General features: G+C 41.9%; 1 protein-coding gene across 1 annotated transcript in view; it reads left to right on the top strand.

Annotated features, from left to right (window-relative positions):
- COL5A3 (collagen type V alpha 3 chain) overlaps positions 1–14,583 on the top strand; it is a 280,312-nt gene that overhangs the window by 257,977 nt on the left and 7,752 nt on the right. Inside the window, 11 exon segments of the mRNA XM_073654124.1 lie at positions 3,752–3,805; positions 3,889–3,942; positions 4,030–4,137; positions 4,220–4,273; positions 4,461–4,514; positions 5,516–5,623; positions 5,709–5,762; positions 6,006–6,041; positions 8,946–8,967; positions 8,970–8,998; positions 9,224–9,479. Coding sequence (XP_073510225.1) covers positions 3,752–3,805; positions 3,889–3,942; positions 4,030–4,137; positions 4,220–4,273; positions 4,461–4,514; positions 5,516–5,623; positions 5,709–5,762; positions 6,006–6,041; positions 8,946–8,967; positions 8,970–8,998; positions 9,224–9,479 — 829 coding nt within the window.

The raw sequence follows: 14,583 nt of genomic DNA, 5'->3' as shown, positions 1-14,583 counted from the left end.
CAATCAGTAGGAGGTGGTGAGAATCACGGGAGTAAAGCTTGTAGGCTCTTACGAGGGGACTCTTTATAAGTGAGATCTCACGGTGTAAGACCAAAACTAAATTGGCAGATCAACAAATAAAGGATGACTTGACAAGGGCAGAGGCAGACATGATTTTGGCGCCAACGAGTGTAGCTCACAATAGACTAAAATTGGCACAGGAGGCAGTTAATAAACTGCACATGATGCAAGCTGAGAGGAAAAGGGCATTTCAGCAAGCCCAATTCTTTGAGGAAGGAGAGAGAGTGGGTCACTTGTTGGCGGTGATATCTGCGGCACAGAGGGAGTCTTCCAGGGTGTACAGTTTGAGAGACCAAACGGGGACGACTCTGACAGACACAAAGGACATATTGGAGGTCTTCAAGGAATATTACATGGCACTGTACAATTCAAGAGTACGGGACACGGAGGGGGCCGTAGAGGAATTTTTGGAAGGCATCTCACTGTCTAAATTGTCTGAGGAAGATAGGATGAGGTTGGATGAACCTGTGAGTGTGGAGGAGGTGGAATGTGCAATTCTGTCTATGCCCAATAACAAATCACCGGGTGCTGATGGTCTACCTGGGGAGGTGTACAGGGAGCTGGTGGAACTGCTAGCTCCAAAATTGAAATCTGTGTTTGATGAGGCTTTGGTGAAGGGGGCGTTACCGAGATCAATGGAGGAAGCGGTGATAGTGGTTCTGCCAAAGGAGGGGAAAGACCCCATGGATGCGGAGTCGTATAGGCCCATATCGTTGTTGACAACGGATGTCAAAATACTCGCTAAGATCCTGGCCACCCGGCTCACCGGGGTTGCGCATACTGTTATTCACGAGGACCAGTCGGGCTTTATGCCCAACCGCTCCACGGCTGTTAACTTGAGAAGATTATTTCTTAATATGCAGCTGCCTGCTGATAATGGTGGCGGGAGAATAGTGATGTCATTGGACGCTAGAAAAGCATTTGATAGCGTGGAATGGAAATATTTATGGAAAATCATGGAAATAATGGGATTTGGCCCCGCATTCATGGCCTGGGTGAAGTTATTGTACTCATCCCCAAGGGCGGTAGTTAAGGTGAATGGTGAACGGTCCGGGATGTTTGACTTACATAGGGGCACAAGGCAGGGGTGCCCGCTGTCCCCGCTATTGTTTGCGGTGGCAGTGGAGCCCCTGGCGGCCAAAATAAGAGCTGAGAGAGGAGTGGTCGGATTTAAATTTGGGAGGCTGGAAGAAAAAATATCACTGTATGCCGATGACATCCTGTTATTTCTGGAAAATGCAGGAGAGGCATTGGGGTGCACGATGGATGTAATTAAACACTTTGGGAGCATTTCGGGACTGGAGATAAACTGGCACAAGTCTTATGTCATGGCTGTAGATAGACCAATAAAAGCGGAGGAGATAGATGAGAGGGGGAAGCAGCTCCAGCTGGTTTCACAATTTAAATACCTTGGGATATGGGTGGCGCTTCCATTGACACGATTCACGGATCTGAATTTAGTTCCTCTGCTAGAGAAATTTAAAAAGAAAATAGGCGCATGGTGCCAATTGGCTTTGACGGTGACGGGTAGAACTAACCTGATTAAGATGGTCCTTATGCCACAACTAATGTACGTTTTGCACAACTCACCGATATGGCTACCAAAAAAACGGTTTCAGGGTATTGATTCTATCTTCAGATCCTTGATATGGGGCAAGAGGCAGGCAAGGATTAAATTGGGAACGCTGCAAAATGGGAAGGAGGAGGGAGGATTGGCCGCACCCAATCCCTGGGTCTATTTCTTGGCAGTACAGGGCCAGCATGTCAGGGGATGGAGAGAACCCGATTGTGGAGGGGCAGCTTGCCGGGTGCTGGTACATGTGTCGGGAGACGCCCACTGGTTCAGGCGTTAGAGGATGGTACCTTTAAGAAATTGGGAGCAATATATCCTACCTTAGGCTTGACTCAGAAGGTATGGGACACTATTAAAAAGATCAGGGGGGTGGACGGGCTGACTAAGTACTCACCGGTGTTGGGCAATGAACATCTGCCGGAACTTAATAAGCGGTGTCAAATGGGCAATTGGAAGGCGCAAGGAGTGAGATATGTGTGCCAGCTGCAGAGTGGAACAGACCTGAAGACCTTTGAGAAATTGAGAGAAGAATTTGATTTGCCTTTGGTATGGGGATTTCAATACTATAGGCTTCGACATGCTTGGAGGGCACAGTGTGGATTGGGAGCCATGACGGTTCAGGGTGACATTGTACTAGACTCTGTATGTATGAAGGGAGGGACGAGGGGAGTCATATCGAGCTTATATCATGACCTACTGCACTCCTATCTGGGGGGAAATCACTTCATTGCAAAGAGTAAATGGGAAAGGGAGGTGGGTACCCTCACAACAGAACAATGGGAGGCAATTCTAGAATATGTCCCGAAGATCTCTCTAAGCGAGCAGGCACGGATCTCCCAATTATACATAATACATAGGACATACAAAACACCGCTGCGCCTGTACAAGGCGGGCTTGAGGGGAGATTCCAGTTGCCCTAGATGTGGCACGGACCAGGCCGGACTGCTACACATGCTATGGTCATGCCCACGGCTAGTGGCTTATTGGTTGGTCGTTGTTAACAAAATTGAGAGGGCTTATACATGTACAATTGACAGAAACCCGGTGCTGTGTGTTTTGGGGGAGGTGGATGGAATACCTGTCTCAGAACATTACAAAGTGGCGATAGCGCGATTGCTATATGTGGCACGCAAACTAATAGCACGAAAATGGACAGATTCGGAACCCCCCACTAGGAGGGAATTTATTGCTCAGACACGTACGGTGATGCATTTAGAGGAAAGCATTTACAGGCGGAGGCATGGAGAGAGAACTTTTGGGAAAATATGGTCCGCATGGATGGCGGTAATATGATTGTCAATGTTCCCAGGTATGCCCGGCATAAGGAGTATTGGCGGGAGGGGGGAGAGGGTTTTGACTGTATTACTACACGTTATGTGAATTGTTATATGTATATTGATAACTGTTTGCTGTAAATTTTTGAAACCTAAATAAAAATAATTGGTTTAAAAAAAAAAAAAAAAAAAAAAAGCTTGTAGGCTCAACACTCGTTCTGTTGACATCTCTTCTTCCCGATCTTCCCATATACACGCTCACTTGTTTTGCCTGAAGGCGCATGTGTTTTCAATATGGAGAGGGTATAATAAAAGGTTCAAGCATGTTGAAATTCAATACTTTATTTTGAGATTTCTAAGTGTCCCACAAAGGCCAATTTTTTTATATTTTTTTTTTTACACATGTAATGGCTTTTCTCAAATATACTGTTTATTCGGAAGAAAGTTCTGGCCCAGAGGGATCTAATATGGTCTGTTCTTTACCAACATTTTATGGCTTTATTTGGGAATTTTTCCAGTTCAGTTTAGGACTCAACAATGAAAGGTAATTTCAAAACTGTTGCATCTGGCATCAATGCTGATAGTCAAGAACTAGGTATCCCCTAAAAAAAAAACATTTATTTCCATACTTGGTCTAATCAAATTATATTCACATATTGCTATGAGTGTCGAACCTTAGTCAACATCTGCCAAACAAATGTTGGCTGAACAGCTAATACTTGTTGGCCTGTCCCAGTAAATTCGGCAGGTTTTGCCAACTTTTGCCTTTATGTAGGGCCACCCTTAACAAAAAGAAGGCTTCCTTGAAAGTCATTGTTAAAATCTCATACCTCACTCCTTATAGGGACCACTTGGAACTCAAGGAGAACCTGGACCAAGTGGTCCACCAGGCAGAAGGGTAAGTTCCAAAGTATGTAGTGTTGGTGTTGCGGTTTTCTTCTAGAATATGCAGGATTTACATGCTTTCTTATTTCCTTTAAGGGCCAAGTCGGACAAGCAGGCAAAGAAGGCCGACAAGGTGAAAAAGGAGTTAAGGTATGAATAGAACACAGCAAAAAACAAAAATGCTTTACACAAGGAAGTGTAAATGGTTATATTAATCAATATTCAAATGTTTACTAGGGAGAGCCTGGTACTGAAGGTCTACCTGGAAAGACTGGACCGGTGGGGCCACAGGGATCACCAGGGAAGCCGGGATCAGTGGGCATGAGAGGCATTCCTGGACCTGCGGTGAGTAGGCACTCAAATACTTTCTAGGAAACCCTCTTTCATAATTTGAATGCAATTTATGCCATATACTTTTTTTCATTAGGGAGAACCAGGAGTATTGGGGCCACCTGGTCAAGCAGGACCTCCAGGACCAGAGGTAAGGACATGAATGCCTGGTAATTATTGTTTGTCAGCACCATTTTTCCCCTTTTTTTTTACTCATAAATTTTAGGGACTTTCAGTCCCTACGGTAAAGTTTCAATGATTGTCTAACATCTCCCGACTTCATATTCTTTTATGCATGGTTTTTACTCTTTGCAAACTGAAAATATATTGTCTTACAGGGTCCAACCGGGTTGCCTGGCCTTAAAGGTGACTCGGGAAACAAAGGAGATAAGGTAGGGTTCATTACTTATACTTGTTTATGTTGTGGGGGTCTCTGCATCTGCATTTGTTTTTCTTAATAGTGTAGTTTGTAGGGGAAACTGGCAGAAAGTGTTCAAGACTCCAGTAGCGCCATCACAGAGGAAATTAAGGGTTACACAGTGGAATTTATGGGTTGGCCAAACAATACAGGAACGAGGCGAGGCCTCCAGAGTTAAGGATGCTGTTTGGAGTTACACTCCATTTTGGCTAATAGATGATGAGGGTCCAGATCAGGGGACCCCCTTTATTATCACCTTTTCGACATGTAATGAACCTGAATGTCACACGTCGGGGGTGGTGTATGGAATGGGCTCAGGAACCATAAAATTCCAATCTATGGATATATAAAATTATTTACTTGACCGATAAACACAACCAAAAAATCAAAATGGCAGAATTATTAGCGATCGAATGTCTATCAACGATCATAACATTCTATGTACCCCAAAAACAACAACCCAAAAACAAACCCTCACACAGCTCTATCAACAGCAAAATGAAGACATTTAAGAATATGGTGACACAAACCAAATTGTTTTTACAAATTTCAGATTTTTTTTCCCACTACCTAACTATAAAAAATATTTATACAACTTTGGTCATCATGCAGACCTAGAGAATCTTGATAACGCGCAGTTTTTTTTTTGCCACACAATGAACGCAGTTAACACACAACCCAAAAAACTATGGTGGAAATCCCCCTCCCCTGGCTTCTAGCACATTGTGTAATCAAATGAATAGTGCCATTCCAAACCACAACTTGTCCTGAAAAATAACAAGTCATCCTACGGCTAACGGGATGGAAAACAAGAGTTATGGCTCTTGGAAGAATGGGAGGAAAAAACAACTCTGAAATTCTGAAAATCAGTTTTGTAAACTAGAGAACCCAAGACAACCTCCGATTTTTTTGATCGGATTGATCTGATTTATACCCAAGTGCAAACGAGCCCTAATAATGGTTTGATTATTCCAGGGTCATGCTGGACTTATTGGACTAATAGGACCTCCAGGGGAAATGGGAGAGAAAGGAGACAAAGGACCAGCTGGAATCCAAGGTGTACAAGGACCTAAAGGAGATCCAGTAAGTCTTACTTGATGATGATACTAGCCGTTTCCTATCCACCTGTATAAGATATTATAGTAACTTCTGCCACTTCTTGCTTAAGGGTGTGGTGGGTTCTGCTGGACCAAATGGACCTCCTGGACCACTTGGACTTTCGGTAATTACCCTTTCATTGTATTTTATCATTTAAAACTTGACTGATTCCCAGCAGACTCTATTGTGAGTAAATGCAATCCACTGGTGGCTATTTCAGCCCGTAATGCAACAGATTGTAATATCTCATGACTTCCATTATATATGGAGGAGGCCATGATAGGACTATGAAGGTGAAGGAGCTGAACATATCATGTCAGTATTGTTGTTGTAAAATACTGTTGGTAACTCTTGAATTTTTTTACAGGGATCCGCAGGGCAAAAGGGATCTAAAGGTGCCCCGGTAAGATTTACTTAGTGTATACATCTACAATATTTTGGATGTAATATAAGATGTACCGTATTTTTCGGACTATAAGACACACTTTTTTTCCCCAATATTTGGGAGGAAAATGGGGGGTGCGTCTTATGGTCCGAACGTTACCTGCGGTGGTCCTCCAGGAATGTGGTGGTGGTAGCGGCGGCATCAGCGGCAGCAGAGGTGAGCGGCTGGGGTCGGCACCTGTACCTGGCCGGTGCTGGGGCCGGTGTCGGGCTGTGAGCGGCGTGCGGCCTGCGCAGGTTTCCGGTGTGCGCGGCCATCTTCCTAGAGCTGTGAGCTACAGGAAAATGGCCGCCCGAGCCGGCGCAGGCCCCGGCCCCAGCCCCAGCCAGAGGCCCCAGCCAGAGGCCCTGGCCCCAGCCCCAGCCAGAGGCCCCGGCCTCAGCTCCAGCCAGGGGCCCCAGCCTCAGCCCCAGCCAGTGGCCCCTGCCTCAGTCCCAGCCAGAGGCCACCGCACAGGAACCGGCCAGGCTAGGGGCCTCAGCCAGGCACAGGCCCCTGCCCAGCACAGGCTCCACGGCATCTGACTTCTTCTGCTGCAGCCGCCGACTTCCTGAGGGACCCAGCCTCCTGTGACCCTCGCTCCACTGCCCCCCAGGTAAGATACTGTACCTATTCAGACTATAAGATGGACCCCCATCTTATAAAAACATATTTTTTTTCTATTTTCCACCCCAAAATTTGGGGTGCGTATTATGGTCCGGTGCGTCTTATAGTCCGAAAAATACGGTCAATTTCTCATTATACCTGTGACATGCTGAATGTTCCTATTTTTGTTGAAGAACAGTCTATATTGACTTAAGTCTGTCAAAAACAGATGATTTTGACTTATTGCAGTAACCGTCGCTCTGGAAAATATCTAAGACCAATTATTTGCTTTGAGAGATTAGCGAATTTGTTCGAATAGAATTGAATTCTCCTTGAATTTCACAAAAATTTGGATTCTGCATATAATCGCCATTTTGCTGAACCATAACCTGGAAAAACTTAAAAAAAAAATAATTAAATTAAATTACTCCGCTCACTTGCTCCCCCAATTCCACAGCCTGCCTTCTGGGACTCCTCGTCTCCCCTTTTCGCCTTTACCCCATCACATGTATTTTCTTCAATACTTTCGGCAGTGAGTAGGCCTCCGATCTCACCACACGCTATGCCGTCGTGGCATATGTCCTGACGTTACGATGTTTGTTCCCGAGAAATCTAATTTTCCTGTCATATTCAAGTGATTTGCCGAATTCTAATCTAGGCAGCTTTGATCATCTCGATTTGCTACGCAAAATGTGATCTGCTGCTGGATAAAAATAAAATTGAAGGATATGCTAGTTTAGTCTGATAATTTTTTTTATACTCCCTGATCTGCCATTTTAATCTGACATGTTAATGGTCGGATCGACCATACGAAAGATCAGATTGTCCTTCTGGATTTCTGTCAACACTTATCTCATACTTTTGTCCAGCTTAAGATGATCCATGGTGAAAAAATCGGTATCTCCACTGAAGTCTTCTAGGATATGACCCCTTCCCCTTCCCTTTTACATAAGTAGAATGGCTGTTTCTTCTTTCTTGTTTCTCTGTTGATATGGAGAAAAACTAGACTAAGCCTGTGGCAAGAGTTTCTTGGATTAGGCTAAAGCCACCTATACACTTTGGATGGCTGTCGTCCAAACAAAAATTGGCCAATCGTTCTTTCAGCAGCAACCTAGCCCAATTCTCTCATACACAGGACTGCTCCCTTTGCTATGGTGGAGCCACTGCCAGACATATCTGGCGGCGGCTTATCGCTTAGAGAACAAAAGGATCAGCCATTCAGAATCGGATATGCCAGATGCCATCATACGTCGGGGCCCCATACACACGAGACTGTCTGTCGAAACCAGTCAATATCAGCAAGTTCGGACGATGTTTGTCTAATTTGTATGGGGGGTTTTAAGACTGTATAGGAAGTTTTGGTCATTGGATTTGGTAAAATTGTAAGTTATCTAAACCGTCACACAACTTTTACATTCCCCTATGGAACTTTTTAGGGATATTGAAAGAATTACTATGAGTCATCCGCAACATTTTCTGTATAGGGAATCAGAGGTTTCTTGTATAACCCAAATTCTTTCTATTAACCTAGCCTTTAAATTGAAGTGGAAAAGAGCGTTTGCCATAGATCCACCAGCAAGACTTTGCAAGAAGTGATATAAAGTACTATGTAAAGGGAAGCTATCATCAGAAAATGACCTATTGTTCAGTCAGGTTATTGTGTTACATGTATTTTATAAACTTTTATGACAACAATTTTTTACTCTTCATATCATATTTATTAAAAAAAAATAAAAATCATAATGTTGTAAATTTCATATTGGCCACTGAGGATTTTTTAGACTCATACTTCATGTCCTTTCTGGAAGAGTTTTCAGCAGGCTCATTATCATCATAGGTAGGATAACAATGAAAGGCAACACCTTACAGTAGGCGATGTTACAGCTCCCCTGCTCCCTTAGCAATCACTTTTCACACGCTCATTAGACGCTTCATTACAAATGATAAGGCCTGAACATTGTGGCTAATGTTCAAGTGTTTTTTTTTTCTTGAAACAACAGGAAGTTAGAGTATAAAAAAAAAGCTCTAGTGGCAAGTGTGAAAATTGCAAGATTTCTATTTTTTTTTTAATTTTAAATACAGAAATGGAAAAAAACTAAAACAATGCCAAAAATAATAAGAAAATACATGTAACACAAAACATTGATTTAAAAAGGTTATTTTCTGATGACTGCTTCCTTTTAAGACTCATGTTATCTAAAAATCCATTTTTATCAAATCAGTTTGTAACATAATGAATGTGATTAATAGCTGCTAATTGATAATCTCCTTCTTTAGGGACCTATAGGTATGAGAGGAGACCCGGAACACCTGGCCCTCCTGGACCAGCAGTAAGTCAATCTGGATTTTGGTTATAATTTCATAAAAGTTAATAATGAAACTAAAAAAAAATTTTTTTATACAAAGGAAAAATATGACTTAGAGAGGTTTTCTAATGCTGAATTTAATTACTTTAATGATGACCCTCAAAGTACGAAAATTGTAATGTCTCAGGAAATGTCCTCATTACAAAACATCTTTAGATGTAACCGCAATCACTGCAATATTATTAATAGGGTCGCCCAGCGCAAACCATTCAACCCCTCCCATATGAGACATTCGATGGCACAAGAAAACGAAGGCGCCACTCGGACAGAATACAGGCGGATGAGGGAATCACAGATTATATGGCTGACGGCATGGAAGAAGTTTATGCCACGCTAGGATCCCTGAAAGTAGAGGTGGAGCAGATGAGATGGCCAGTGGGGTCCAAAGAAAGCCCAGCAAGAACGTGCAAAGAGCTCCAGATGTGTCATCCCAAATACAAGGATGGTGAGTAATTCCAAATATTGTCCTATAATAGGGGATGGAAGGAGATATAGGAAGGATATATGGGGTAATAGGAGGAGATATAGGAGGATATATGGAGTAATAGGAGAAGATATAGGGAGGATATATGGAGTAATAGGAGGAGATATAGGAAGGATATATGGGGTAATAGGAGGAGATATAGGAGGATATATGGAGTAATAGGAGGAGATATAGGGAGGATATATGGAGTAATAGGAGGATATATAGGGAGGATATATGGAGTAAAAGGAGGAGATATAGGGAGGATATATGGAGTAATAGGAGGAGATATAGGGAGGATATATGGGGTAATAGGAGGAGATATAGGGAGGATATATGGGGTAATAGGAGGAGATATAGGAAGGATATATGGGGTAATAGGAGGAGATATAGGAGGATATATGGAGTAATAGGAGGAGATATAGGGAGGATATATGGAGTAATAGGAGGATATATAGGGAGGATATATGGAGTAAAAGGAGGAGATATAGGGAGGATATATGGAGTAATAGGAGGAGATATAGGGAGGATATATGGAGTAATAGGAGGAGATATAGGGAGGATATATGGGGTAATAGGAGGAGATATAGGGAGGATATATGGAGTAATAGGAGGAGATATAGGAGGATATATGGAGTAATAGGAGGAGATATAGGGAGGATATATGGGGTAATAGGAGGAGATATAGGGAGGATATATGGGGTAATAGGAGGAGATATAGGAAGGATATATGGGGTAATAGGAGGAAATGTAGGAAGGATATATGGGGTAATAGGAAGAGATATAGGAGGATATATGGAGTAATAGGAGGAGATATAGGGAGGATATATGGAGTAAAAGAAGGAGATATAGGGAGGATATATGGAGTAATAGGAGGAGATATGGGGAGGATATATGGAGTAATAGGAGGAGATATAGGAGAGGATATATGGAGTAATAGAAGGAGATATAGGGAGGATATATGGAGTAATAGGAGATATAGGGAGATATATGGAGTAATAGGAGGAGATATAGGGAGGATATATGGAGTAATAGGAGGAGATATAGGGAGGATATATGGAGTAATAGGAGGAGATATAGGGAGGATATATGGAGTAATAGGAGGAGATATAGGGAGGATATATGGAGTAATAGGAGGAGATATAGGAGAGGATATATGGAGTAATAGGAGGAGATATAGGGAGGATATATGGAGTAATAGGAGGAGATATAGGGAGGATATATGGAGTAATAGGAGGAGATATAGGGAGGATATATGGAGTAATAGGAGGAGATATATGAAGGATATATGGAGTAATAGGAGGAGATATATGGAGGATATGTGGAGTAATAGGAGGAGATATAGGGAGGATATATGGAGTAATAGAAGGAGATATATGGAGGATATGTGGAGTAATAGGAGGAGATATAGGGAGGATATATGGAGTAATAGAAGGAGATATAGGGAGGATATATGGAGTAATAGGAGATATAGGGAGATATATGGAGTAATAGGAGGAGATATAGGGAGGATATGTGGAGTAATAGGAGGAGATATAGGGAGGATATATGGAGTAATAGGAGGAGATATAGGGAGGATATATGGAGTAATAGGAGGAGATATAGGGAGGATATATGGAGTAATAGGAGGAGATATAGGAGAGGATATATGGAGTAATAGGAGGAAATATTGGGAGGATATATGGAGTAATAGGAGGAGATATAGGGAGGATATATGGAGTAATAGGAGGAGATATAGGGAGGATATATGGAGTAATAGGAGGAGATATATGAAGGATATATGGAGTAATAGGAGGAGATAAAGGGAGGATATATGGAGTAATAGGAGGAGATATACGGAGGATATATGGAGTAATAGGAGGAGATATAGGGAGGATATATGGGGTAATAGGAGGAGATATAGGGAGGATATATGGAGTAATAGGAGGAGATATAGGGAGGATATATGGAGTAATAGGGGGAGATATAGGGAGGATATATGAAGTAATATGAGGAGATATAGGGGAGGATATATGGAGTAATAGGGGGAGATATAGGGAGGATATATGGAGTAATAGGAGGAGATATAGGGAAGATATATGGAGTAATAGGGGGAGATATAGGGAGGATTTATGGGGTAATAGGAGGAGATATAGGATGGATATATGGGGTAATAGGAGGAGATATAGGGAGGATATATGGAGTAATAGGAGGAGAAATAGGAGGATATATGGAGTAATAGGAGGAGATATAGGGAGGATATATGGAGTAATAGGAGGAGATATAGGGAGGATATATGGAGTAATAGGAGGAGATATATGAAGGATATATGGAGTAATAGGAGGAGATAAAGGGAGGATATATGGAGTAATAGGAGGAGATATACGGAGGATATATGGAGTAATAGGAGGAGATATAGGGAGGATATATGGGGTAATAGGAGGAGATATAGGGAGGATATATGGAGTAATAGGAGGAGATATAGGGAGGATATATGGAGTAATAGGGGGAGATATAGGGAGGATATATGAAGTAATATGAGGAGATATAGGGGAGGATATATGGAGTAATAGGGGGAGATATAGGGAGGATATATGGAGTAATAGGAGGAGATATAGGGAAGATATATGGAGTAATAGGGGGAGATATAGGGAGGATTTATGGGGTAATAGGAGGAGATATAGGATGGATATATGGGGTAATAGGAGGAGATATAGGGAGGATATATGGAGTAATAGGAGGAGAAATAGGAGGATATATGGAGCAATAGGAGGAGATATAGGGAGGATATATGGAGTAATAGGAGGAGATATAGGGAGGATATATGGATTAATAGGAGGAGAAATAGGAGGATATATGGAGTAATAGGAGGAGATATAGGGAAGATATATGGAGTAATAGGAGGAGATATAGGAGGATATATGAAGTAATAGGAGGAGATATAGGAGAGGATATATGGAGTAATAGGGGGAGATATAGGGAGGATATATGGAGTAATAGGAGGAGATATAGGGAGGATATATGGAGTAATAGGGGGAGATATAGGGAGGATATATGGGGTAATAGGAGGAGATATAGGGAGGATATATGGAGTAATAGGAGGAGAAATAGGAGGATATATGGAGTAATAGGAGGAGATATAGGAAGGATATATGGAGTAATAGGAGGAGATATAGGAGGATATATGAAGTAATAGGAGGAGATATAGGAGAGGATATATGGAGTAATAGGGGAGATATAGGGAGGATATATGGAGTAATAGGAGGAGATATAGGGAGGATATATGGAGTAATAGGAGGAGATATAGGGAGAATATATGGAGGAATAGGAGGAGATATAGGGAGGATATATGGAGTAATAGGAGGAGATATAGGGGAATATATGGGGTAATAGGAGGAGATATAGGGGATATATGGAGTAATAGGAGGAGATATAGGGGAATATATGGGGTAATAGGAGGAGATATAGGGGATATATGGAGTAATAGGAGGAGATATAGGGGAATATATGGGGCAATAGGAGGAGATATAGGGGAATATAAGGGGTAATGGGAGGAGATATAGGGGATATATGGAGTAATAGGAGGAGATATAGGAGGATATATGGAGTAATAGGAGGAGATATAGGGAGGATATCTGGGGTAATAGGAGGAGATATAGGGGATATATGGAGTAAAACGAGGAGATATAGGGGGATATATGGGGTAATAGGAGGAGATATAGGAGGATATATGGAGTAATAGGAGGAGATATAGGGAGGATATATGGGGTAATAGGAGGAGATATAGGGAGGATATATGGAGTAATAGGAGGAGATATAGGGGAGATATATGGAGTAATAGGGGGAGATATAGGGAGGATATATGGAGTAATAGGAGGAGATATAGGGGGATATATGGAGTAATAGGAGGCGATATAGGAGGATATATGGAGTAATAGGAGGAGATATAGGGAGGATATATGGAGTAATAGGAGGAGATATAGGGAGGATATTTGGAGTAATAGTAGGAGATATAGGGGGATATATGGGGTAATAGGAGGAGATATAGGAAGGATATATGGAGTAATAGGAGGAGATATATGGAGTAATAGGTGGAGATATAGGGAGGATGTATGGAGTAATAGGAGGAGATATAGGGGGATATATGGGGTAATAGGAGGAGATATAGGGGAATATATGGGGTAATAGGAGGAGATATAGGGGATATATGGAGTAATAGGAGGAGATATAGGAGGATATATGGAGTAATAGGAGGAGATATAGGGAGGATATATGGAGTAATAGCAGGAGATATAGGGGAATATGTGGGGTAATAGGAGGAGATATAGGGGAATATATGGGGTAATAGGAGGAGATATAGGGGATATATGGAGTAATAGGAGGAGATACAGGGGATATATGGAGTAATAGGAGGAGATATAGGGAGGATATATGGAGTAAAAGAAGGAGATATAGGGGGATATATGGAGTAATAGGAGGAGATATAGGGGGATATATGGGGTAATAGGAGGAGACATAGAAGGATATATGGATTAATAGGAGGAGATATAGGAAGCATATATGGGGTAATAGGAGGAGAAATAGGAGGATATGTGGAGGAATAGGAGGAGATATAGGGGGATATATGGGGTAATAGGAGGAGATATAGGGAGGATATATGGAGTAATAGGGGAAGATATAGGGAGAATATATGGAGTAATAGGAGGAGATATAGGGAGGATATATGGAGTAATAGGAGGAGATATAGGGAGGATATATGGAGTAATAGGAGGAGAAATAGGAAGATATATGGAGTAATAGGAGGAGATATAGGGAAGATATATGGAGTAATAGGAGGAGATATAGGAGGATATATGAAGTAATAGGAGGAGATATAGGGGAGGATATATGGAGTAATAGGGGGAGATATAGGGAGGATATATGGAGTAATAGGAGGAGATATAGGGAGGATATATGGAGTAATAGGGGGAGATATAGGGAGGATATATGGGGTAATAGGAGGAGATATAGGAAGGAATATATGGAGTAATAGGAGGAGATATAGGAGGATATATGGAGTAATAGGAGGAGATATAGGGAGGAATATATGGAGGAATAGGAGGAGATA

The sequence above is a fragment of the Phyllobates terribilis genome, unplaced genomic scaffold (genome assembly GCF_046119375.1).
Source record: "Phyllobates terribilis strain yellow unplaced genomic scaffold, ASM4611937v1 Scaffold_11__3_contigs__length_659146591, whole genome shotgun sequence".
NCBI classification, from domain to species: domain Eukaryota; kingdom Metazoa; phylum Chordata; class Amphibia; order Anura; family Dendrobatidae; genus Phyllobates; species Phyllobates terribilis.
The sequence above is the reverse complement of the archived record's forward strand: the minus strand, read 5'-3'. Positions and strand labels throughout refer to the sequence as shown.